This window comes from Myodes glareolus, chromosome 18, assembly GCF_982192425.1.
Source record: "Myodes glareolus chromosome 18, mMyoGla1.1, whole genome shotgun sequence".
NCBI lineage: Eukaryota > Metazoa > Chordata > Mammalia > Rodentia > Cricetidae > Myodes > Myodes glareolus.
Genome location: NC_142043.1, coordinates 72235916 through 72262752, shown reverse-complemented (window position 1 = coordinate 72262752; position 26837 = coordinate 72235916). Strand labels below are relative to the sequence as shown.

General features: G+C 37.5%; 2 protein-coding genes across 2 annotated transcripts; both read right to left on the bottom strand.

Moving 5' to 3' along the window:
- Positions 1-6678: 6678 nt before the first annotated feature.
- LOC125408280 (olfactory receptor 12D1-like) lies at positions 6679-7605 on the bottom strand. The gene has a single exon (XM_048446427.3). It carries the CDS (start codon positions 7603-7605, stop codon positions 6679-6681), a length of 927 nt encoding a protein of 308 aa, XP_048302384.3.
- Positions 7606-19863: 12258 nt separating this feature from the next.
- LOC125408439 (olfactory receptor 12D2-like) lies at positions 19864-21814 on the bottom strand. The gene is made up of 2 exons (XM_048446724.3): positions 21809-21814; positions 19864-20808 (listed from the first exon to the last, which is right to left on the bottom strand). The coding sequence occupies exons 1-2, from the start codon at positions 21812-21814 to the stop codon at positions 19864-19866; spliced, it is 951 nt and encodes a 316-aa protein (XP_048302681.3).
- Positions 21815-26837: the final 5023 nt, after the last annotated feature.

Here is a 26837-nt window from a genome sequence, read left to right as displayed (position 1 = left end):
ATGCCAACCTCCAACACCAGCAGGCATCTCCTATAAACACAGCAGTTGGTCAGGCCAGGAAAGCAGGTAAGCTAACTGAAGACCTTCACCGCTCCCTCCTGTCTTCCAAACACGTTCCCCAAGTCCCATCCCTATCTCTGCTATAGAACATCTGATGAAGCTTTTCTTCCTGCTCTGCACACACCTGTAGATCCCAACACCTTAATTCCTAACCTTTCTCTCCCAACTTGTTGCTTTATCACAGGCCCCAACTCCATCAGGCACTCACTGCTAAGCCAAGGAATGCTCTTGCCAAAAAAGCAGGTAGGCTGTTTATAAATCTCACCCTCTCCTTCTGTTCCTCTAGATTTAACCCCCTAGTCTCATGCCAGCTGTTGGGGACCAGCCTCGACAAAAACACCTCTTGCCAGGGTAGGGGCATGGAAATGTAGAAATATTAGTAAAGAATATGAAGACACATGTGAAAATAATAAAACAAAAAGCATAAACTAATACCAGGAGGGAGTTCCAGTGAAGTATAGAAATTTCCCACATTTAATTTCCAATTGCTTAAAATACCCTGACCCTAAAAGGTAGGAATAAAATTAAAAAAAAAAACCCTCTGTTAACATAATACAAGGAAATGAATAGACCAATTGAAGGTGCAGGCTACATCCCTAAACACTCTGTTTCTAGGACAAAACAAGTCATGCTCACACCCTAGACCAAAACATTCTCTATACAAACCACTCCATGGGTGGAATCCAATGTTTTTTCCTTAAGGGAACTGGAATGTTAGTTGGATCCTTAGACTTTTGTTTGAGGTAGAAACATATTTACTTCTCTATTCTGAAATACGTGGTCTGAATATTAGTCACACCTGTTTACAATAACCCTGAGAGAGCAGAACTCTTTGGTCTAAGTCTAGGTGGAACCTTTGTTTGAGGTAAAAGCACATAACCTTGAAGGAACAGAGGTAAGTTCTAATGCTCTGACCTTTGGTCAGAGTGGAAATAGGCTCACAGTTTTGGACCTCCACAGCCAGCACCATAGCAGACCCTCTGGGTCACCATTCCTTACCACCTTCCTCCACTCCAAGGAGATAAAGTAAGCAGATTCTGCTCGAACATTCTGTTCTTCCCCTTTCCTGTGAACTCCTTCAAACTCCTAGACTATCCCCATTCCTAAGTGTCATCTCCTAATACCCAGAAACACATTTTGCCTGAATTCCCAGTGATCACAATTATTAAGTCCAAAGAAAATTTCCTACCAAATGACACACAGGCATCACACTCTCTGAAAGCCCAGAGGCAACAGAAACCAAGGAATAAAACACATATCTGACAAAGACAAATCCAGAAATCAGCACCTAAAACTATAATCACCCCCAATCCCAAATGCTTAGATGTCTGCATAAAAAATACAATCAATAACAGCCAAAGTAATATGTCTCCACTAGAGTCCAGCTATCTTACCTTAACACAACAGGCTCTGAACATTCTAATACATCTCAAGCATAAGAAAAAAACCTTAAAACTGCCAGTATGAAGATAATAGAGGTCCTTGTTTTGGGGTTTTTTTTTTGTTTTTTTGTTTTTTTTTTTTTTTTTTTTTGCTGTGATGAAACACCATGACCAAAAAACAAGTTGGGGAAGAAAGGGCTTATTTGACTTACACTTTCAGATCATAGTTCTTCATTGAAGGAAGTTGGGACAGAAACTCAAGCAGGACTGGAACCTGGAGGTAGGAGCTGATGTAGAGACCATGGAATAGTGTTGCTTACTGGCTTGCTTCCCCTGGCTAGCTCAGCCTGGTTTCTTAAAGAACCCAGGACCATCAGGCCAGGAATGACTTCAATCACAATTGAATGAACCCTCTAACCATTGATCACTAATTGAGAAAATGCCTCATAGCTAGATCTCATGGAGACATTTCTGCAATTGAGGCTCCTTTTACCTGATGACTATAGTTTGTATCAAGTTGACACACAATACCAATTAGTACAGTACCTGACTTCTCAATGGAGACTCTAAAAGCCAGAAGGGCCTAGACAGATGTCCTACAAACTCTAAAAGACTAGAGATACCAGTCCTGACTACTATACCCAGAAAAACTTTCAGTCACTAAAGGTGGAGAAAGTAAGATATTCTAAGAATCATAAATATGACCTATCTACAAATCCAGGTGTTAGAAAGAAAACTCCAACCTCAGAAGGTTAAATACACCCATGGAAACATGGTGAATAAATAAACTCACACTAGCAACATTAAAAGAAGGCAAACATATACACATGTCACCACCAAAAACAAAATAACAGGAATCAACAATCATTGGTCATTGCTATCTCTCAATATCAATGGACTCAATTCCTCAACAAAAGACACAGACTAACAGAATGGATGGGAAAGCAGAATCCATCATTTTTCTGCCTACAAGAAACACACCTCAACATCAAAGACTGACATTACCTCAGAGAGAAGGAATGGAAAAAGGTATTCCAAGCAAATAGACTTAAGAAGCAAACTGGTATAACCACTTTAATATCTAACAAAATAGACTTCAAACCAAAACTAATTAAAAGAGATATGAATCACAATACATACTCATCAAAGAAAATCCACCAAGATTATATTTTAATTCTTAACTTCTCTGTTCCAAACACAAAGGTACCCAAATTTGTAAAAGAAACACAACTACAGCTTAAACCATGCATTGACTCTCACACATTGATAGTGGGAGATTTTAATAACCCTATTCTCACCACTAGGCAGTTCATCCAGACAAAAAACTAAACAGGGAAACGCTGAAGCTAACAGACAAACCAAATGTACCTAACAAATATTTACAGAACATTTCACCAAAACAAAAGAATATACATTCTTCTCTGTACCTCATGAAACTTTCTCCAAAATTGGCCACATACTCTGACACAAAACAATTCTATACAGATACAAAAAAAACAAAATAACTCCCTGCAACTTTTCAGAATACCATGGATAAAAGCTGAATTTCAAAAACAAGAGAAAGCCTACAAACTCATAGAAACTGAATGAAAAATGGGTCAAGACAAAAGTAAAGAAAGACTTCCTAGAATTTAATAAAAATGAATACATAACATACCAAAGCATATAGAACACAATGAAAACTGTGCTAAGATACAAGAGCATAGCACTAAGTGCCTACAGAAAGAAATAATTAAGCTGGGGGCTGAAATAAATAAAATAGAAGCAAGGAGAACAATACAAAGAATCAATGAAAAACGGAGTTGGTTCTTTGATAAAATTAACAAGATAGACAAACTCTTATCCAAACTAACTAAAATATATAGAGAGAATAGCCAAATTAACAAAATCAGAATTGAAAATAGGAATATAACAACAGACACTGAGGAAATATAGAGAATCATAAGGATACACTTTCAAAATCTGTACTCCACCAAATGGTAAAATCTTAAAGAAATAAATAATTGTCTAGAGAGTACCACTTACCAAAGTTAAATTACGACCAGACAAGCGATTTAAATAGGCCTATAACCCCTAAGGAAATAGAAATAGTCAGTAAAAGTCTCCTAACCAAAAAGAAACCTGGGGCCAGATGACTTTAGCACAGAATTCTACCAAACTTGAAAAGAATTAATGTCAATACTTTTCAAATTATTCCATAAAATAGAAATGGAAGGAAAACTACCTGTTTCAGAATATTTGGTCACACTGTGAACCCTGAGATTGCATTATTTATTGGAAAAATGGATTTCTAATTATGGTGTAGCTCAGCCCCAGCACACACCTTTAATCCAAGAGTTTTTGGGTTGAATATTGCAAACAGCATTAAATAAAGTCAACCATAGGTCAAGACTTGCAACCAATTGACAGGAAGAAACCAGAGAGTAAGAGGCAGTCAGGAGGACAGATAAAGAGATACACAGGAAGAAAAAGGGAAGGACATTGAATGCATTGGCACAGGAGAAGAGTTTCTGAACAGAATACCAGAAGTTTAACACTAAGATCAACAATTAATAAATGGGGCCTCATGAAACTAAAAAGCTTTTGTAAGGCAAAGGACACCATCCTTCAGACAAAACAGCAGCCTTTGAATGGAAAAAGATTTTTACCAACTCCATATCTGATAGAGGATTAATATCTAAAATATATAAAGAACTCAAGAAACTAGATATCAAAAACTAAATAATCTAATTTTTAAATTAGGTACAGAAATTAAACAGAGAATACTTTTAAAAAAAGAACCTCAAGTGGTGGAGAAACACTTAAAGAAGTATTCAACATCTTTAGCCATCAGGGAAATTAAATTCAAAACTGCTTTGGGGGTTCCATCTTATACTTGTCAGAATGGCTCATATCAATAACCCAAGTGACAGTTCATGCTGGCACTGATTTATAGCAAAGGAGAACCTTCTTCCATTGCTGGTAGGAGTACAAACTTGTACAGCCACTATGGAAATCAATATGATGATTTCTCAAAAAACTGGGAATCAATCTATTTCAAGATTCAACTATACCACTTTAGGGCATATACCTACCACAAGGACACTTGATCAACCATGTGCACTGCTACTTTTTTAATAATATCTTGAAAATATAAATAATCTATATGCTCCTCAACAGAAGAACAGATACAGAAAATGTGATACATTTACACAATGGAGTATTACATGTTTAAAAAATTACATCATGAAATTTGCAAGCAAATGGATGGAACTAGAAAAGAAAATCACCCTGAGTGAGGTAACACAGACCCAGAGAAGTAAGTATGGTATGTATTCACTTATATGTGGATATTGGTCATTAAATAAGTGATAGCCAATATACATCCATAGACCCAGAAAGCTTAAGTATAGAGAAAGCGACTGGGGGACACATACTCCCTGTGAGGGGGAAAAAGAAAAGATTTTATGGATGGACTGGAGGTGGGTGGGTATGGGAACTGGAAGATCAAGTGAGTAGGGTGAAGGGAGATAGGGTTTAGGGGAAAATGTGAGGAGAGACATCTGGAATTGACAGGCATTTGAGGGATGGTGTGGAAACCTAGTACAGTGGACACTTCCAAAAATATATGAAGGCATTCCTAAAGAGGTCTCATAATAATGGAAAAGACAGAGTCCCAACTGCCCATCTCTTGACACCAAATGAGACTTCTAACAGTGGGACTGGGTTACAATTAAGTTGTTGGCCAAGAGGGTGTCATGGAAATCCCTAAACAACCCAGACTATTGCTAAGATAATGGATTGCTCTCCACAAATGGCAGGTCCACATTGCCAAGGACAACATACACACAATTCATTGAACATTGAGAAGTCCAACCGTTGCCTGAATGGAGCCTTCACCCCATATCTTAGTGTCTTTGATGCAGGAAGGTGCTTTGCATGCTACCAAAAGAAAAGCATAAACACCAAACCAGTCACAAAACCTTTGACTTAAAATCTGTCCTGCCTGTAAAATATGCTAGGGCAGTGGTACACGGAACTTGTGGAGGTAGCTAAGCAACGTCTGATTGGACTTAAGGCACACTTCCCAAGATAGAACTCATACTGGACACTGCTTGGGTGACCAAGAACCAGAGACTAGAAATCTTAGAGACCTAATGTAAAATCAAACATTACTGATCTACAGCAAATAATCAATAAAATGACTCCTAATGATATTCTGCTATACGCACACAATAAGAGACTTATTCAATCATCACCAAAAAAGCTTCCTTCCGCAGCAGATAGGAACAAATAGAGGGACCCACAGCCAGACAATATGCAAAGGAAGTTTCCTTGGAACACACAGCTATAAATGGGGTGTCTCCACAAAATGTGTCCACTCATAGCTCAGGGAAGCCCTGGGAAGAACAGGCATAAGTGCCAGAAAGGATGGAGGACACCAGAACAAGGCCCTCTGAATCAAGTAAACACAACTCATATGAACTCACTGAAACAACAAGCACAGTACCTATATGGGTCTACACTAGGTCTGTGGTATATATATTATAGCTTCTGACTTACTGTTTTTATGGAACTCCTGAGTGTATAAATGCATGAGTCTCTGATTTTTGTGACCTTTTTTGGAGCTCTTTTCCTTCTGTTGGATTATCTTGTCCAGTCTCGATGTGATGTTTTGTTTTATCTTATATTTTATTTTGTCAGATTTGGGTGTTATCACTAGAAGAATGTTCTTTTCTAATGAGAAACAGAAATGGAGTGGAGGTAAGGTAAGAAGAAACTGGGAGGAGTAGAGGCAGAGAATAAAATTGTATTCAGGATATATTGTATGAAAAAGAATCTATTTTTAGTAAGAGGGAACAAACATAATGCTTTTATTCTCCTCACTAAAATGTATTAACTAAAAGTGTTTACACAGATAAATGAATAAGTACTATTTATTTACTTTAAAAATGGATGGTAAACACATATTTTTAAGCCCAATTATGTGTGATAATATATCGCAAGCCAAGATTATCAAATGATATTCTCAAACAGATTCAGGAGGATTCTATAGCTAGAGTCATACATGTTCAACTTTCCCTTGCATTATCTGGGAAAATACTAATTTATACTGCTACTCAGTTTTCCTACATATTTTCAGTTGTCCAATTTTCTCAAAAATATACTTTCTTAAAATTGAGAAATGTAGCTGTTTCTAAACTTTTTTACAGTCTGGTTATTTATGCCTCAGAAGAGTTCTTCAGATTTCTTTAAGTCAGAGCCATCTTCTCATCTTCCTACTCAACGCACTCCTCACTTCCTTGTTTCTCAAGGTGTAGATGAGTGGATTGAGAGCAGGAGTGACCACACTGTACATGATGGCAATGATCCGGTCCTGATCCAGAGAGCTGCCTGAGCTGGGACGAATGTAAATAAAAAGAACAGGAGCATAGAACAGAATGACAACCATGAAGTGAGAGGCACAAGTGGACAGTGCTTTGTGGAGCATGCTGCAAGAACGGGTCTTGAGGAAAAGATACGTAATAATGTAGAAATAGGAGAGAAATGTCAGAAAAAATGGACTGAGAGCAATGGTCCCTGTGATGGTATTGAGCAGCCGAATGTTGAGTTTAGTGTCTCCACAGGCCAGATCCAGCAATGGCTTAACATCACAGAAGAAATGATGAATCTGATTCGAACCACAGAACCTCAAACGAGATGTCATTACAGAGTGAAGCAAGGCATGTAAAAAGCCAGTGGTCCAGATAGTAACAGTCATCTGAATACAGAGCTGGCGATTCATGATGACAGAGTAATGAAGTGGTTTGCAGATAGCCACAAAGCGGTCAAATGCCATCACTGGTAGCAGCAGGGCCTCTGTGCTACCCAGGAAGTGGAAGAAATGCAGCTGAGTTATGCACCCCAGAAAGGAAATTGCTTTGCTTGTGGAAAGGAAATTCTCCAGCATCTTCGGCACTGTCACAGTGGAGAAGCAGATATCTAGACATGCTAGGTTTCCCAGGAAGAAGTACATAGGTGAGTGGAGTCTTGGATCTGAAATGACGATCATCAGGATGGCTCCATTCCCAGTTATATTGACAAAGTAGATGGTGAAGAAAATAGCAAAGAGAATTGTGTTCAGTTCTTGTATATCTGTCACTCCCAGGAGGAGAAATTCGGTAATTGAGGTTTGGTTTGACATCACTTAAAAGAAAAGAGTTATTGTACAACATTAACCTTCATGATGACCACTCATTCTGACCATAGATTTTCTTTTCAAAACCAAAGTATTTTGAGAGTGTGAGACATTGTTTTCCATAGCATCCCCTCAAATTTTCCTACTATCTGCCCATTTTATGTTAGATAACAATTCTAAGAGTCTGTTGTGGATTATGATAAAAAAAATTTTAGTTTACTACACTATCATGAATCATTTCTTTTTTTCTTTAGTGATTTTGAGTAATCACAAGCCTACCACATTTTTTAGTTGTGAGTATTTACATTTTGACCCAATCTTCTCATTTCTTAAGTTGGATCTAACAGGGGACAACTTTTAAATGTTCCACCAGGCAGACATCTCCTGGCAAGGGAAAAGTCTTGAAAGATTTCAGCTTGAGAGAATAGGAGTAGATAGACTCCTCTCAACCACTGGCTCTTTAAAACCAAAGATAGCATATGATTGATGACATGAAATTAAAATATTCTGCACAGCAAAGAGGCTATCAAGAGAGCATACAAAATGGGAGAAAATATTCTCTAGCTATACTTCAGGCAAAGAGTAAATATCTAGAATATGTCAAGAATTGTCAAAGTTAACCACAAAAAAATCTACCAATCAATAAATGGACCAATTAGCTAAACAGATATTTCTCAGAAGAAAAGATACAAGTGGTCAATAAATATTTTTAAAGTGTTCAGCTTCATTAGGTATCAAGAAAATGGAAATTAAACTACTTCAAGGTTTATCTCACCCTCGACAAAATAGACATCATTAAAAAAGCAGATGGCAACAGATGCTGGTGAAAATGTTGGTGGGGATGCAAACTGATGCAGCCACTGTGGGGATCAGTCTGATTATTTCTACAAAAACTAAAAGAAGAATCACCATGTGACCAGCTATTCTGATCCTGGGATATACCCAAAGGACTCTACACCCTCCTACAGAGACACTTGCACATCCATGCCTGTGTGCTGTATTCACAATAGTCAGGAAAAGGAATCAGCTTGGATGTTCATCAAGTAACAACACATCATGAAAATTTGGTACATAAAGACAATAGAATTTTATCCATCTGTAAAGTAAAATGAAATTATGAACTTGCATAAATTATGAACTTCCATAAATATATGGAACTAAAAGTATGATATTAAGCAAGACAACCCAGGCACAGATAAATACTATTCTCTTTCTCTTTCTCTCTCTCTCTCTCTCTCTCTCTCTCTCTCTCTCTCTCTCTCTCTCTTTCTCTCTCAATTTGGTTTCTCAAGACAGGATTTCTCTGTGTAGCCCTGACGGTTCCTGGTATTCTACTCACTATATAGACCAGGCTGGCCTTGAACATTGAGATTCACCTGCCTCTGCCTCCCAAGTGCTGGGATTAAAGGCATGTGCCACCAAGACCCGGCTCCATGTCTTAATTTCAGTCCTAGTCTCTCATTGTTAATTATGTGGATCCAAGTGGTTGTGAACATGGGTAAAAAACAGAAAACCAGAAAGGAAATCACATGACTGGGAGAAAGAAGGGTTTTAAAAAGGGGGTAGAGGATATGGAAGACAATTGAACAATGTGGAAGGGAAATACTGTGGACCAATAGGTATGGCAGGAAGAAGAAGGGAAGGGGAGAAGACAGGAGGTGTGGAGGTGCGCAGAATCAACCAAAATATGTCTGAAAATCTTATGTGGGAATTACCTTGTAAGCTAATTTAGCAACAAAATTAAAGTATTTTTTTAATGTATGATAATAATTAAAATGGAAAGCTAGGTTTTTAATATAATAGTGACAATATTTTTTCTACTTAAAATTTAGAAAAGGTAGAAATGTCCTTGTATAGACTTGTTCTTATACACAACCTAGGAAACGTCTTGGAGCCAGAAGGTCTTGTTAGCTACAGAGTCCAACGGTATTTATGCTTATTTTTCACTACTATATTTGATGTTGAGCTTCATGTTTCCTAAAATCTGGACCATTAAATATTTCCAAAATAGATTCCTAATTGCATGTGAGTGCATGTGGAGGTAATCGATTGATATCAAACATCTTCTTCAATCTTATGTTTTGGGACAGCATGTCCTTCTGAATCTAGAGCTCACCCTTTAAATTAGGCTGGCTTGACAGAGAGTTCCATAAATTCTCCTGCCTTTACTTCCCCAGAGCTGAGTTTACAAACACACATCACGACATCCAACTTTTTAACTGAGTGTTAGGGATCTGAATTTGGGTCTTCATGCTTGAATAGCAAGCACATAACAGATGGAGCCATTTCCCTAGACCCCTTTTTTATTTGTTTTCCATTTGTTTGATAACTGGGACAGGATCTCAATATTGACCTCTAACTTGCTTCAATTCTTCTGTTGCAGCCTCCAAGGACCGGGATTATAGTCCTGTGTTGCTATAACCAACCAAAGATACTTCTTGTTGTATAAATTATGCTTTATTGTTCTTCTCTTCACCTAGATGCCATAAGTTTTACTTTTTGGATTTGTTTTTTCTCAGAACTCCAGGATCAGAGCAGTTTTTCCTTTGTCTGACCAGTAGTCCCTCCCCCATTTCCCTAGAAGAGACTGCTAAATGCCCTTCAGTACCCTGGAAATCCTGTCTTCTCTTGTGATCTTAATTATTGGACTTTTCCCCACTTACCTTAAAATAAGCTCACTCCTCCGATATTACAGAGATTTTCCCCTCTTCTCTTCTAGCTCCATCAGTGTGACAATGGTCGCCGCTGTCTTCTGTGATCCCAGAAGTCTGTATGCCTCATCTCAGATTTCTCCCCACACACTGGAGCTGTACAGCTCTTCTCTCACCAGAAACATGTTATATTTATTTGTCTTCCTTACTTCAATTATAATCCTTCAATTATTTTCTTTCCAAGTCCTATTTTCTAGAAGGAATGTGTCCTTTTCAATCGCGTAATTAAAATAATAGTGCTTCTTTCAGTGAAAGTAAAATTCTTAAGTAATTATGAATAAATTAATTGTAAAAAGTTTAACATTGCCTACACTTTCAAAGTATACTAAAAGGCTTTTTGAGTTGTTGCTTTCTCCATTCTTAGCAAAGTACATGAATTTTCTAGGAAACACTGGTCAGAGTAGACATAGCTATAAGAAGTAGCTTCCTCTGTTTCCTTTTATTTAAAGATGTGCTAGGTTCACTTTGTGCACAGAAGAGAAGAATGAGAATCAGTGTGAGGAAGGCCCATGCTGCTAGGAGGCACTGAGAGAATCCCCAGGCTGCACTGGAGCTGGAAAGAGGCTGACGCTGGAGTGAGCCCTACAAGAGGGGAATTATTCAAGCTGTGAGAAATCATTAGAGGACGAAAATAATTTGTACAACTAAAGAAACAAAACTAATGAACTGGAGGAAAAAATTAAGGATCCTGTGGGATTCTAAGCTTTATAGCTGGAAGACAGTCTGAGAAATGGTGCAATTGCTAGTGTACTTCTGTGAGAGATTGCTTTCAAACAATCAGGGAGGCCTGTTTGATAGTGATATATATTCTGTGTGTTTATAAACACAACAGACTTTCCTATTTAAAATCTAGCCCCATGGCAAAATTAAATTATAATTCTCTGAACCAGAAATCAAAATGGTAGCCAAACATTTATGAGGAAAATATTTACCTATCTATTAAGGAAAATTATCGATCTAACTTCTCTGTACAATCAGAACCGACTTGTTCACTACATTTTCAATATTTGGAGCTTTCAGATTTGTATTCATTTAGAGAACCAAGTACAATGAAATTAGACAAGACACAGAAATGAAATACAGAAGCCGAAGAACCTTTATAATCCTCACACACAGTGAGGAGTCTGTCAGAAAAAAGAAAACCAGCCTTAATCATGCCTATTGGTATTTAATGTTGCCAACTGGCAGACCACCCCTGAATAACAGGAAACTCTAGTCCTAATGTCTTAATTCATTCTCTTACCTGACTGACCGCCAAAAACAAAACAAAATAAATGAACAAACAGAAAACAGTTTTCAGATGCATGTCCAGAAATTGCACAGGTTGTGAAGTATTTGAAGTGACAGTTCAAGAGACTTGTAAGCCTCTGTCTTACAGTGTTTGTCTATAAATCTATAAAGACCTCTCTGGATTTCTGAAATCCTGCCAGCATTCTAACGAGATGAAGATGGAGACATAAAAATCCTGCGGGAGCATGTCCCTTGTGCTGAGCAGGATCGATGTGAAAATAAACAGGGTGCTTTTACCACCTTCAATAGGGAGAAAGTCCCTGGACAATTCTTCTACGCTCCTTCTGTTGTCTTTATTCCAGTTTTCTTTCCCTTTGTTGTTCCTTAGTCTCAGGTACATGAACAGCACAGGTCTTGGTGTATGCCCAGCAAAACTTTCAATCACCATAGAAGGACAAAACAAAATATTTCATGACAGAACCGGATTGAACTAACACCTAGCCACAAACCCAGCCATACTCAATATACTAGAAGGAAAACTCTAACCCAAGGAAGTTAGCCACATCCACAAAAACACAGACAGTAGGTGATCTCACAGCAACAAATCCCAAAGAAAGGGGAAATGCACAAAATAACATCACCAACAATGAAGACTAAAATAATAATCACTGCTCATTAATATTCCTTAATATTAATGGACTCAACTCACCTATAAAAAGACACAGGCTAACATTTTGGATACAAATACAGAATCCATCCTTCTGCTGCATATAAGAAACACACCTCAACCTCAAAGACAGGCATTGCCTCATAGTAAAAGGTTGAGGGAAAAAAATCCAATCAAATGTGTTGTGGGAGTATCTTCCGCTGCCTCAGCCAATAGTCGCTGAAGCACAAGCCCACAGTGCAGCGGGGAGCGACTTCCGCTCCGTCAGCCAATAGCCGCTGAAATACCAGCCCACTGGGGCGTGGTATATTTCTCTTTTAAAAAGAGACACAGATCCGGATCAGGCTCTCTTGGTTCCGGCGCTTGGTCCCGGCTCCTGCTCCAGCGACTAGGCTCCCTTCCTGACGGTTTATGGTGTATGTAAGTTTTACCCCCCAAAATAAATAACCCCTTAAAACATAACTGGTGTGGGATTGATTCGCCGATACAAATGGATCTAAGAAACAAGCTGGTGTAGCTATCCTAATACATAACAAAATAGACTTCAAAGTAAATCCATCAAAAGAGACAAAGAAGGATATTTCATATTAGTTATAGGAAAAATCCATTAAGAGAAAATCCCAAAACTGAACATTTATGCCCCGATTACAAGGTCACCCTCATATGTAAAAGAAACACTTTTAAGCTAAAATCACACATTATACCCCCACACACTAATGGTGGAAGACTTCAACACTCCACTCTCACAACTGGACAGGTTTGTCAGACAAAATAGTCGCAGATAAATAAGATAACTAACAGATGTTATGACTCAACTGGGCTTAACAGACATCTATAAAATATTCCATCCAGACATAATAGAATATACCTTCTTCTCAGTATCTCACAGAACCTTCTCAAAAATTGACCACATACTAGGTAACAAAACAAACCTCAACAGATGCAAAAAAAAACTTAGAATAACCCCATCTATCTCATTGGATCACCATGGCTTAAAATTAGAATTCAACAGCAACACTAATTCCAGAAAGCCCACGAACACATGGAAATTAAACAATGCTCACTTGAAGTTTCAATAGGTCAATGAAGAAATTAAAGACTTCCTAAAATTCAATGAAAATGACTACACAACATACCCAAATTTATGGAACACAATGAAAGCAATGTTAAGAGGAAAGTTCATAGTACTACCTGCCTATGTAAAAAAGCTGAGAAAAATTTCCCACTAGTGAATTAACAGAACATTTGAAAACTCTAGAAGAAAATGAAACAAACCTACCCAGAAGAACTAGACACCAGAAAATAATCAAATTGAGAGCTGAAATCAACAAAATAGAAACAAAGAAAACAATACAAAGGATCAATGAGAAAAAGAGTTGATTCTTTGAGAAAATCAACAAAATAAACAAACCTTTATTCAAACTAACCAAAAGGCAGAGAGAGAATATCCAAATTAACAAAATCAGAAATGAAAATGGGGACATAATAACAGACATGGAGGAAATCCAGAGAATCATTAGGTCGTATTTCCACAAAACCTATACTCCACAAAACTGGAAATCTTAATGGAAATTGACAACTTTCTGGATAAATATCACTTACCAAAATTAAATCAAGACCAGATAAGTAAATTAAATAGACATAAAACTGCTAAAGAAATTGAAACAGTCATCAAAAGTCTCCCAACCAAAAAAAGTCAGGACCAGATGGTTTCAGTTCAGAATTCTACAAGATTTTCAAAGAAGATCTAATACCAATACTCATCAATTTTTTCCACACAATAGAAACAGAAGGAACATTGCTAAACTCTTTTTATGAGGCTACAATTATCTTGATACCCAAGCAACATAAAGATATTACTAAGAAAGAAAGCTACAGACCAATCTCACTCATGAACATTAATGAAAAATATTAAATACTGTCAAATCGAATCCAAGAACACATTAGAAAAATCATCCCCCATGATCAACTCGGCTTCATTTCAGAGATGCAGGGATGGTTCAACATAATCCACCATCTATCAACGTAATCCACCATATAAACAAACTGAAAAATAAAAGGCACATGATCATCTTATTACATGCTGAAAAAGCCTTCAACAAAATGCAACATCCCTTCATGATAAATGTCTTGGAGAGAGCAGGGATACAAGGAATAAACCTAAACAAATAGAGGCAATGTACAGCAAGCCAACAGCCAACATTAAACTAAATGGAGAAAAACTCACAGTGATTCCATTGAAATCAGGAACAAAACAATGTTGTCCACTCTCTCCATACATATTTAATATAGTTCTTGAGGTTCGAGCTAGAGCAATAAGACAACAAAAAGAGATCAAGGGGATACAAGTTGGAAAAGAAGTCAAATTCTCACTATTTACTGATAATATGAAAGTTTACATAAGAGACCCCAAAAATTCTACCAAGGAACTTCTACAACTGATAAAACCTTCAGTAATGTAGCAGGTTACAAGATTAACTAAAAAAAAAAAAACAGTAGCCCTCCTTTACACAGATGATAAATGGACTGAGAAAGAAATCAGAGAAACATCACCCTTCACAATAGCCACAAATAGCATAAAATATCTCGAAGTAACTCTAACCAAACAAATGGAAGACCTGTATGACAAAAACTTTAAATCTTTGAAGAAAGAAATTGAAGAAGACACCAGAAAATGAAAAAATCTCCCATGCTCTTGGGTAGGTAGATTTAACATAGCAAAAATGGCAATCTTACCAAAAGCAATCTACAGATTCAATGCAATGCCCAGCAAAATCCCAGCAAAATTCTTCACAGACCTGAAAAGAACAGTATTCAACTTCATATGGAAAAGCAAAAAACCCAGGATAACCTAAACAATCCTGTACAGTAAAGGAACTTCTAGAGGCAACACATCCCTGCCTTCAAGCTCTACTACAGAGCTACAGTACTGAAAACAGCCTGGTATTCACATAAAAACAGACAGGAGGACCAATGAAACTGAATAGAAGACCTGGATATTAATCCACACACTGACGAACACCTAATTTTTGACAAAGAATTAAGAAATATCAAATGGAAAAAGGAAAGCATATTTAACAAATGGTGCTGGCAAACTGGATATCAATATGTAGGAGAATGAAAATGGATACATATCTATCACCAAGCACAAAACTCAATTCCAAATGGATCAAAGACCTCAACATAAAGCCAACCACACTGAACCTCATAGAAGAGAAAGTGAGAAATATAGTTGCATGCATTGGCACAGGAGACCACTTTCTAAATATATCCCCAGTAGCACAGACACTGAGTAAAACAATTAATAAATGGGACCTGCTGAAACTGAAAAGCTTCTATAAAGCAAAGGACACAGTCAATAAGACAAAATGGCAGCCTACAGAATGGGCCAAGATCTTCACCAACCCCACATCAGACTAAGCGCTGATCTCCAAAATATATAAAGAACAAAAAAAAAATTAATCATCAAAAGAACAATGATTCAATTAAAAAATGGAATACAGACCTAAACAGAGACCTCTCAACAGAGGAATCTAAAATGGCTGAAAGACACTTAAGGAAATGTTCAACATCCTAAGTCATCAGAGAAAAACAAATCAAAACAACTCTGAGATTCCATCTTACACCTGTAAGAATGGCCAAGTTAAAAAACACTCTTGACAACTTATGCTGGAGAGGATGTGAGGTAAAGGGAACACTTCTGCATTGCTCATGGGAATGCAAGCTGGTACAGCCCCTTCAGATGTCAGTGTGGCAATTTCTCAGAAAATTAGGAAACAACCTTCCTCAAGACACAGCACAACCACTTTTGGGTATATACCCAAAGGATGCTCAATCGTACCACAAGGACATATGCTCAACTATGTTCATAGCAGCATTCCAGAACCTGGAAACAACCTAAATGTCCCTTGACCAAAGAATGGATAAGAACAATGTCGTACACTTACACAATGGAGTACTACACAGCAGAAAAAAATGATATCTTGAAATTTGCAGTAAAATGGATGGATCTAGAAATCATTATATTGAGTGAGGTAACCCAGACCCAGAAAGACAATTATCACATGTACTTATTCATAAGTGGCTTTTAGACATAAAGCAAAGAAAACCAGCCAACAATTCACAATCCCAGAGAACCTAGACAACAATGAGGACCCTAAGAGAGACATATGTGGATCTAATCTACATGGGTAGTAGAAAAAGACAAGATCTCCTGAGTAAATTGGGAGCATAGGGACCATGGGAGAGGGCTGAAGGGGAGGGGAAAGGAAGGGAGGGGAGCAGAGAAAAAAATGTATAACTCAATTAAATCAATTTTTTAAAGAAGAAGAAGAAGAAGAAGAAGAAGAAGAAGAAGAAGAAGAAGAAGAAGAAGAAGAAGAAGAAGAAGAAGAAGAAGAAGAAGAAGAAGAAGAAGAAGAAGAAGAAGAAGAAGAAGATTGTATGGTGGACAAAAGATCTCCCTTGAAAGGAGAAATAGAATAGATATCATGGGTGAACTGGGGGCAGGTGGGAACTGGAACAGGAGGGATCAGGTTGGGGAAGAATGGAAGGAAAGATGACTAGAAGGGTAATGCTAGCTAAGACACCTAGTAAAGGGTGATACAAAATCTGAACTGGCCGTCTTCTGTAACCAGGCAAGGCTTCCAGTGGAGGGATTGGGACACCAATCCAACCACAAAACATTTTACTACAATTTGTCCTGCCTGCAAGATGTGCTGGGGTAAAGATAGTGCAGAATTTGTGAGAGTGGCCGACCAATGAAAGGTCCAGTTTGAGACTCATACCCTAAGAGGGAGCCCACCCCAGACACTGCCTGAAAGTCCAGGAAGCAGAGGCTGGATAGCCCAGAGACCTAGGATAGAACCAAACATGACCAACAAAGAACAAGACAGTCAATGAAATGATTCCTAGTGGTACTCTGCTATTCTCGTAAACCATAGACCAGGGCTTAGAGCATAATTGTCATCAGAGTGGCTTCATCCAGCAATTGGTGGTGGCCGCTGCAGAAACCAACAGCCAAACACTAGGAATACCTCAGGAAATACCACAGAAGAGAGGGAGAAAGAATTGTAGGAATCAGAGAATTCAAGGATGCCACAAGAAAACCCAAATAATCAACTAATCAGGGCTCATGGAAGCAGGCAGAAACTGAATCAACAATCAAGGAGCTTGCATAGGCCCTCTGCATTTATGTTATGGTCGTGTAGCTTGGTCTTCTTGTGGAACTGCTAACAGTAGGAGCAGGGACAGTCTCTGGCTCTTTTGCATGCTTTTGGGACCCTTTTCCTCCTACTGGGTTGCCTAGTCCAGGCATATCATGAGAGGGGGTTCCTAGTCTTATTGCAACTTGTTATGCCCTGTTTGGTTGATATCACTGGGAGGCCTGCCCTTCCTGAAGGGAAACAGAAGTGGAGAAGATCTGGGGGAGAGTCGAGATCAGGGGGAGAGACTAGGGTTAAAAGAGGGAGGGGAAACTGTGATTGGGATGTAAAATATGAGAGAAGAATAAATAAATAAATTTCAAAAATAAAATAAAGTCCACACACAAAAGTCACACAACCTGGGCGATTTAAATAAAAACAAAAATCACAGCCTATGATTTTTTTAAAGTAAAATCTGAAGCATTTTCAAAACTGTTTTATTGTTGCTTTAATGGGAGCGTTGGGGGGGGGGGGGGAGTTGTCTGCACATATGTCTGTGAACCACACTCATCCAGGAGGCCAGAAGACGGCATCAATTGCCCTGGAACTGGAGTTGCAAACAGTTGTGAGCAACCATGTCAGTGCTTGGAACTGAAACACCTTTAGCTGTAAGAGCAGTCAGTGCTTCTAAACAATGTACCATCTCTCCAGTCCTTTAAAAAGATTATAAAGTAAAAAAAAAATGGATAGCACTTATTTGAAAAGGAAATTCTAATACATGTGCCACCTCTTAGTCAGAATCAATTCTTTTTCCTTGCACAAGATCCAAACAGAAATGACCAGAAAGTAGGACAGCATGTTCACTTAATGATTCTGAGAAACGCTTCAAATCTTTACAGCTGTGGGGAGTTCTGGCTCAGCAGGGAAGGTTTCCCTGGTTGTGAGAACCTCACGGTGGTGACAGCCTCATGGGACCTGCCCTAGCTTGTCAGCCTAGGGCCTCCTTGACTCAGCTGTAGCTTCTACAGCCTCTGGCCCATTTTCGGGAACTGGGGAGAGAGCTTCTCACCTTTGTTCAGAAACAAAGATATTTTCCATCATAACATTTATCATTATTAAAATATCTTTGCTTTGTTAGTTAGTTAGTTAGTTAGTTAATTAGTTAGTTAGTTTGGAGGGGCAAGGCCATGGACTCTGGAAAAATACCAGGTTCCAGAAAAAAAAAATCTAATTGAATACACATTGAATCCATTCCATACACTAGAGCATGGATATCTTCTCAGGGCCCACATTCCTGAAGAAAGTGACTCTCCCTCTCGCAGTAGCTACCAGTTGTCCAAGCTCCTCAGAGAAGGGTGGAAATTCATGGAATTTTGTCTGGTTTGATCCTGTTCAAGAGAGATCTTGTGCATACAGACACAACCATTGTGAGTTCTTGTGTGTAACTGCATTCTAGTGTCTAATATCCAGCCAACACTGTCTTTCTACAGACGTCTACTTCCTCACCAGAGAAAGCACATAAAGATGGCTGGGACGCAGGAAGGGTATACAGGGAGGAGCTGGAGAAAGGGGAATTATATGCATCCGTGAATAATGAATAAAATATTTAATAAATGAAAATATGTTTGAAATAATTCTAAATACAAGAAGCACTCTCACCTTTGACTTTATTCCATCACTTGGTGAAGACTGATAGCTAAGGCTATTAAACATTCAAAATGTTGCTCGGACAAGAGGGAAAAGTTGCTACCCCCGATTTTGAAGAGTTTAAACATTCTTGTGCTGATATATATATATTGTATGTTGACTTGGTAAAACATATTGTCTAAACTGTTTAGAAAGCTGGATGTGGTAGTATAGAACTATAAGCCCAGCAACCGAGAGGTGGAAACAATGGCATAAGGAATGCAAAGCCAGCCCAGGCTGTAGGAGACCTTGTCTCAAAAACAATAATAAATAATACAACTTAAAAACTAAAACCTTACCCATCAACCCTAAAAATTCTAATATTAGCAGAATCAGGATCAGGTTTTTAAAAAAAGTTTTGCCTCTGAAGTCTTTCTGTAACTCAATTGTGATTTGCAGCTAACTTTTCCAACTGAGTAACCTTAATTTTAATAATTCCTCAGAATAAGAGAGCATAATGGTAATCATCCAACTAATATGTGCTGACAGATAAACAACCATAAGTACTAATTATTTATTCTAAACATGGGTAGCATGCACATATTTCTATATCCAGTTACATACAAGTCATATTAGAGTATGTCACAAGTCAAGGTTATCAACTAATACGCCAAAAGCAAATTCAGCAAAAGCAAAATTCAAATTCTATGATTAAGCCCCACAAGTTCAATTTTCCCTTGCTTTAATAGTTTAATACAACTAGATCATATTTTCCCATATATTTTCCATTACTCAATTGGTTCAATTATATATACGTACATATATCATACATAAGAATATATCTTAATTTCTCATTGCCTGGTTATTTATGCCTCAGACGAGTTCTTTAGATTTTGTCAAGTCTGAACCATCTTCTCATCTTCCTACACAACGCACTCCTCACTTCCTTGTTTCTCAAGGTGTAGATGAGTGGATTGAGAGCAGGAGTGACCACACTGTACATGATGGCAATGATCCGGTCCTGATCCAGAGAGCTGCCTGAGCTGGGACGAATGTAGGTGAAGATAACAGGAGCATAGAACAGAACAACAACCATGAAATGAGAGGCACAAGTCGATAGTGCTTTGTGGAGCATGCTGCAAGAACGGGTCTTGAGGAAGAGATACATAATAATGTAGAAATAGGAGAGAAATGTCAGAAAGAAGGGGACTGAGGCAACGGTGCCTGTTACAGTATTGAGCAGCCAGAGGTTGAGCTCAGTGTTTCCACAGGCCAGTTCCAGCAAAGGCTTTACATCACAGAAGAAGTGATGAATCTGATTCGAACCACAGAACCTCAAACGAGATGTCATTACAGAGTGAAGCAGAGCGTGGAGAAAAGCAATGATCCAGATGGTGACAGCCATGAGGGTACAGAGCTGGCGATTCATGATGACAGAATAGTGAAGTGGCTTGCAGATAGCCACAAAGCGGTCAAATGCCATCACTGCCAGCAGCAGAGACTCTGTGGTACCCAGGAAGTGGAAGAAATGCAGCTGAGTTATGCACCCCAGAAAGGAAATTGTTTTGCCTGTGGAGAGGAAGTGCTCCAGCATCTTTGGTACTGTCACAGTAGAGTAGCAGATATCTAGACATGCTAGGTTCCCCAGGAAGAAATACATAGGTAAGTGGAGTCTTGGATCTGAAATGACGATTGTCAGGATGGCTCCATTCCCAGTTATATTGACAAAGTAGATGGTGATAAAAACAGCAAAGAGAAAAGGTTGTGGTTCCTGTATGTCTGTCACTCCAAGGAGGAAAAATTCGGTGACGGAGGTTTGATTTGATATCACCTAAAAGAAAAGATGACATAGTTTGTGGAACACAACCTGGGATGATATCAACCAACCTTTCTCAATTAGAATTTTCTTGGCAAAATGAAGAAGAAGAGGATGAGGATAAGATGTCTGAAGAAGAATGGCTGCTTTGCATAAGCCAGTCTCAGATTCTGTAGAGTATATGGTTGTTTGGATCTTGTACAGCTGCAGTTTGTGACAACTATTTTTAAAATTTAGATTCCTCATTAACACTTTTATTCTCTGGGAAGTTTGTAGCATTTTGTCCATACATGGTCTTCTCTGTCTATGAACATCTGCTTTCCACTAAAACTTTTATCTCTAAGTCATCTCTGTGATATGCTGCTTTTTTAAGATTTTCCTCTATCTTTCTTCTCTATCTAATGAGATACTTCTTGAACTTTTTTAAGAATAAGAGTCAGGAATGAAACAATTTCATCATAAAGTCTCTGAAGAAATGGAAAAGCCCTAGAATAGGAATAGTTATTTGTCCCTAGATTATTAATGTGAAGATATTATTTTATTAATCTCTTTCTGGCCCACAAACATGCCCAACAAAGTCAAAGAACCCTATTTGATGGAAAGTGGGAGGGGAGAACAAAACTACACAATCTGTGTTAATTTGAGGTATTCTGAAAATCTTGTTGCTATGGTAGATGATGGACTTATTGTCTTATTATACTTTGAACCTGAACATTTCCTCAAACAGGAAATCAAATGACATCTTCAATAAGAAAAGTTGCTATGTATTTGTTGTCTATTTGTGTTCTGACTTTCTTCTCAGATCCTTAAACATAAAACTTCTGCTTTCTGTGAGCTCAAGTTTCTTCCTTATTTCATCAAAACTTGTCTATGCCTTCAGTCTCCAGAAATCCTACTTTGTCTAATGGCATATTGTAAATAACTTTATTAAAAAATTTTTATTTTTAGATAATTTTGTCTAACCAGAAATAAAAACACCCCTCAGCTATGAAGGTATATTCCAAGTTGAACTCACCTTCATTACGGTTCCTCTGGTAGGCCCCTGGCTTCTGTGCTGTATCACGCCATAGCAATCTGTCTGCTTTGGATCAACACTCTTCAAAGTTGCCACAAGTTTCCGTCTCTTCTGAATTATAAAATGTGTTCACCTTATTTCACCTTACTTTCCATAGCAAGAAACTCTGCCTTCTAGAAAGGAAACACATTCGTCTTCATTTTTGTTGAGTAGATCTAAAAACATTTTATTCAGTAAATGATTTAACTGTTTAGATGTCATAAATGAACAGTTCATTATGAGACATGGCTTAGAACTAGATCTGTACTGATTGCTGCCCCACAAGTATTCTTTTCGCTCTCCTATTGAGGTTCCAGCATTACTGTTGGCCGTACTGACAGTGGCAGATAGGATTGGTGAACCAGCTTCCTCTTTGCTCTTTTTCTTTAGATAGGTGTCATGGGCAGCATTTACATCTTAGGAAAGATAAGCTAGGCATGTGAGACTCTTGAAGAGTGGGGTTCACAAGCAGAGAATAAGATAGGAAGGAAATCTGAAGACACTGACCTACACAGAGTCACCTCCTAAGAGATTAAATGATTGGAGTTATAAGAGGAAGTAGATTTGATGCGACCAGATTGAAAAGGAAATGAACTAGGGAAACTTCTAGGCACTTTAAGCTTTACTTTGGAGATGATTTTTTTAGAACTAACCCCTACTCCACCTTCACAAAACACCTCTTTCCAACAATCAGAATAACTTTCTTTGATAGCTAGGCATAGAAAATTTAAAATCCTTGCTACTGCTTTTTTAAAATACAAATAGTTTTCTAAACATTAACCATCCTTTTAGTTTTTCTGACCCATAAAATAGAATTATATCAGATATATATTGAAAAAATCAAACATACAAGATACCAACTTTTTTCCTGGGTTTTAGAGAGCATTGATTGCCACACTTCTCTCTTTGACTTGGTTTCTTTCACTATTGCTTCAATATTTAGAGAATACAGATTTGCCTTGGATGATGCTTAGATAATCAGTCATACTGAATTGAAAATAGAACATGATGGTACAAATATGGGAAATAATGTGTTTTCATGACCCACAACAGGGAATGTGTCATCATAAAATAGGAAACTGGTTCTAAATATTAAATAGCTTTTTCTAATGCCAGAACGAGACAGGTCACAGCACAGAAAGTATGGGCAACTTCCCAGCCTGCCTCTGGTTTCATTTTCTTACCTAACTAGACAGGTGAAAGGCATTTTCAGGGCTCTACTGTTCGTGATTGTAAATAATAGAAAATATATTCATATTAAACAAATGGGTTCAGCCTGCAAGAATAAGTATTTGCACTGAGTCCAAAAGGATAAATTATTTGTCTTCTGAAAAATCTGTTGGCTCCAAAAATCATGAGACTAAAAATAAAAGTCCTGAGAGAGCTTGTCCCCTGATGCTGAGAATTATTCTAAGAGTAATCAGTAGCTGCCTTACGAAATCACTATTTTTCTGTTGTGCTTCTTATTTTTAAATTATCATTAATCTTTAATTGAGAACAGTGGGCAATCCAAGTCTCCACGGCTTAGTAAGTTTTCTTAACCATACTTCCCTTCATTTCCTCAGATAGAGGTGGGATTTCGCTGCCTGTTCCTAAGGGCTCGCTGGAATTTAAAGAGGAAGGAAAAGTTGGAGATGAAAATTAGTAAATTGTTCATGTCACACTGACAGGACAGAAAGATCATCCTTTTATATTCTACTCATTTATTTCTATACTATCCATGTTTTATTTCTTTTAGACTGACTCTTTACTGTTGATAACAACACTAAATTATTTACTCTCGTTTTGAGATGCCAGAGCTTACGTGTTGAGGGACATGGTGTTTGTTTTTACAATGTGCCCCTCACTTCTTGCTATAGCCCTTATTTAAAAAAGAAATCAGCTTGTTAATACAAGGGCTATACATAAGCAATTTATGGAAGGAGTCTAAGCACAGATAAAAATTAAACATTTTGTCCATTTTTATTGTGTTTTCATTCTTGTTCCTATGTACTTAAGTGTACTGTCACACATTAACTCATTATTTTACAAGTAGAAAATACAATACAAATAATGCTCTCCTTGAGTTTCTTATGCGTTAGTTCTTGTGCTTAGTTCCTAACATGCATTCACCCATTTAATTTTCAGGAAAACCTAATGAAAGAAATACTAAAATCATTCCCTGTGCTACCATAAGAAAGCAAGGGTTGAAGGATTCATGCAAACTTTCCATTCTCTTGCCATGACCTGTGCGACAAGGACTGATGCTGGGCTCTCAGCTCTAGAAAACACTGTGGTACAATCCCTGCCCTTTCAACATCACCCACCTAAAGGTTATCTTTATCCTTTTTCTGCTGCTTGATCCACAAATATGGAACTGGTCCTGTCTGTTGGGTTGAGAGTTTTATATCTGTTACATGCTTCTAAATGTTTTTAGCGATGGGGTGTTCAACTAGCAAGCATAAGACATTGGATTTGATCCCTAGAGCATGCGCAAAATCGGGTTTGCTCCACATCTGTGTGAACAGATAGACTAGCATTTCCTTCTTCACATTTGTAATTGAATCTTTACATATTCCATGGCTATCCACATGCAGGTTTTGTTCTACTTACTAGTGTTGCTTTTTTCTGCTGAAAGGGTGAATTTTTAATTACTGTAGCTTTATCATACGTTTTACTGTCTTAGGGGTTTTCAAATCTTTACCATTCTTCTGTAAAATGCTTCTTGAGTTTTAACACTCTTTTGTCAAGAAATTTAAATGTTATAGAGAATAAAAAAGGAAATACCTAAATCCATCACAAAGCAGAAAGTTAAATTGAAACCCTCAGGCAAAGTCAAAGTTTCTGAAAGATGACTATGATAATTTCTTAAAGACAGAAATTTACACACAAAAAGAGGTAGGTTACAAAAAGTCCCTCTGTTGCCATCTACATTTTGTTTTTGATTGGAGTTTTTCTTTAAGCATAATTTTGCTAAAGTGTAGCAATACCAGTTCTTCACAGTACTTTAAATTTTACTTTCAGATCTCTCTAGACATATAGACACCTCTAAGATAAAATTAGGGGTCAGCAATTGTAAAGACCGTTGCTGACAAGCCTCTGGACTGGCTTTCAAGATCTAGCGTCCATATGGCAAAACGAGAGAACTGGCCTATGCTAGTAATACTCTGACCTCTGCCTGTATGCCATGGCATACACAGAGATAGAGATACATACACAACCACACATATTTTAAGAATGATTTACCAAAAATATTGATCTCAATATATTTATATTCTGGGATGACTAGCCTGAATTAAGTGTTTCTGAAATTGTATATATAGGGGCCACGAGGAATACTAAATGTCCAGAATGCTGAAATAATTTATTTGGCATATATTTTTTGAGCTCTTAACTGAATAAAAATACAATACAACACTATTAAATTACTTTCTGGTTATGAAATAGGCTTCACGAGGGAACGATCTAGTCACTTATAAAAACATTTCCATAAGAATAACATTGGATACTCAACAGTAACCTTTAAAGTCAGTAAAACTTGGAAAGATGCATTCCAAGTTCTGAAAGACCACAACTATCAACCTAGATTATTGTATACCCAGCAAAACTATCCATTAGGATTGAAGAAAAAATGAAAACCTCCAATGGTAAAAACAGATTGAAGGAATTTCTGACCACTACACCAGCTCTCCAGAGGATTCTGGAAAGAATACTTTATTATCCTGAAGAGGATAAACACAGCCAAGAGGTAACGGGAAATAAACAATGCCAGAAAAGTTCATGAAAAGACGTCTGAGAAAACACCACAAAATCAACAAGATAACAGGACATCATTACATTAATCTCCACGTGACTTTTCTTTGTCTTTAGTGTATTTTCTTGGCAAAGTATATAGAATTAGATGAACTTCCTTAAGTGAATTTTACTTAGTATTGTTATTTTAACTTAAACTCTAAACTAAGTCTCTGGTGCTTAAATGTTAAACACTAATTTGTTAGCCTGAAATTTTGCACTCCAATGATCTTTATTCACACAAATATTGATGAGTATTCACTAAATAAAGAATTCTTTTTAAATGACAAATACTTGTGCAAATCCACGAGGTACAAGATGGCATTCTGATAATTTCAGTATTCAATTACCAAACTATAGTAATTAATACATCTGTCACCTCAAAGATTTACCAATTCTTTTTGTTGAAAATAGCCAGAATCCTTCCTCTCCTTTGTAATACGTAATAAACCATTGTCAGCTGTATTCATTCCACTGGCTATGGGATATTTATTATAACTTAATCTTATCTAGTTGCATTTTAAAACCTATTAGTCAAAACTTTTTTCAGAATTTTTTTCCTACCTTTTCCTTTCCCAGAATCTGGTAATCAGTACCCTACTCATCACTTCTATGAGACCACATGTGAGTGAGACCATGCAGTATTTGCCTTACTGAACCTTGCTTATTTCACTTGACAACCACAATTGAACAATATGTATACATAACATATCTTCTTTGTCCACCCATACTTTGGTAGACAGGTCAATTCCATATCTTAGCCAGTGGAAATAGTTCTTCAATAAACATGGTAATTAAAATTTCTCTTTAAATGGTGACTTCCTTCCCTTGTACAGACCCAGAAGTGGTATGAAGCGTCACCTTTAATAAACTATAAATGCTGAGTGTCATGCTTGTATTCCTAGGTAAGTCCAACTTCATCTTTGTATACTACTGAAGAAAAATTCTCTCATTTTCAGGAGAGATTTTGAGACATCTATTTAAAATGAGGGTCTTGCACATTCATTTTACACAACCCTAAAGTTTTCAGGAGTATAGGACCTCAATTTCTCTTTATCTACAACTTAATGGTACATCAAGTCAACGTGATCAGAATGGAAAGGATTATAAGTCTCTCAAATCAGTCTCCATGAAGGTTACAGGGGCTACCCTGAGACTTCTCTTTTGATTCCCTGAAACCACGCGTTCTCCCACTAACTCTCAGAATGCTCGTAAGAAA

What these genes read in the sequence shown, in the direction of transcription:
- LOC125408280 (XM_048446427.3), bottom strand. Translation starts at nt 7,605, where the DNA reads ATGTCAAACCAAACCTCAATTACCGAATTTCTCCTCCTGGGAGTGACA.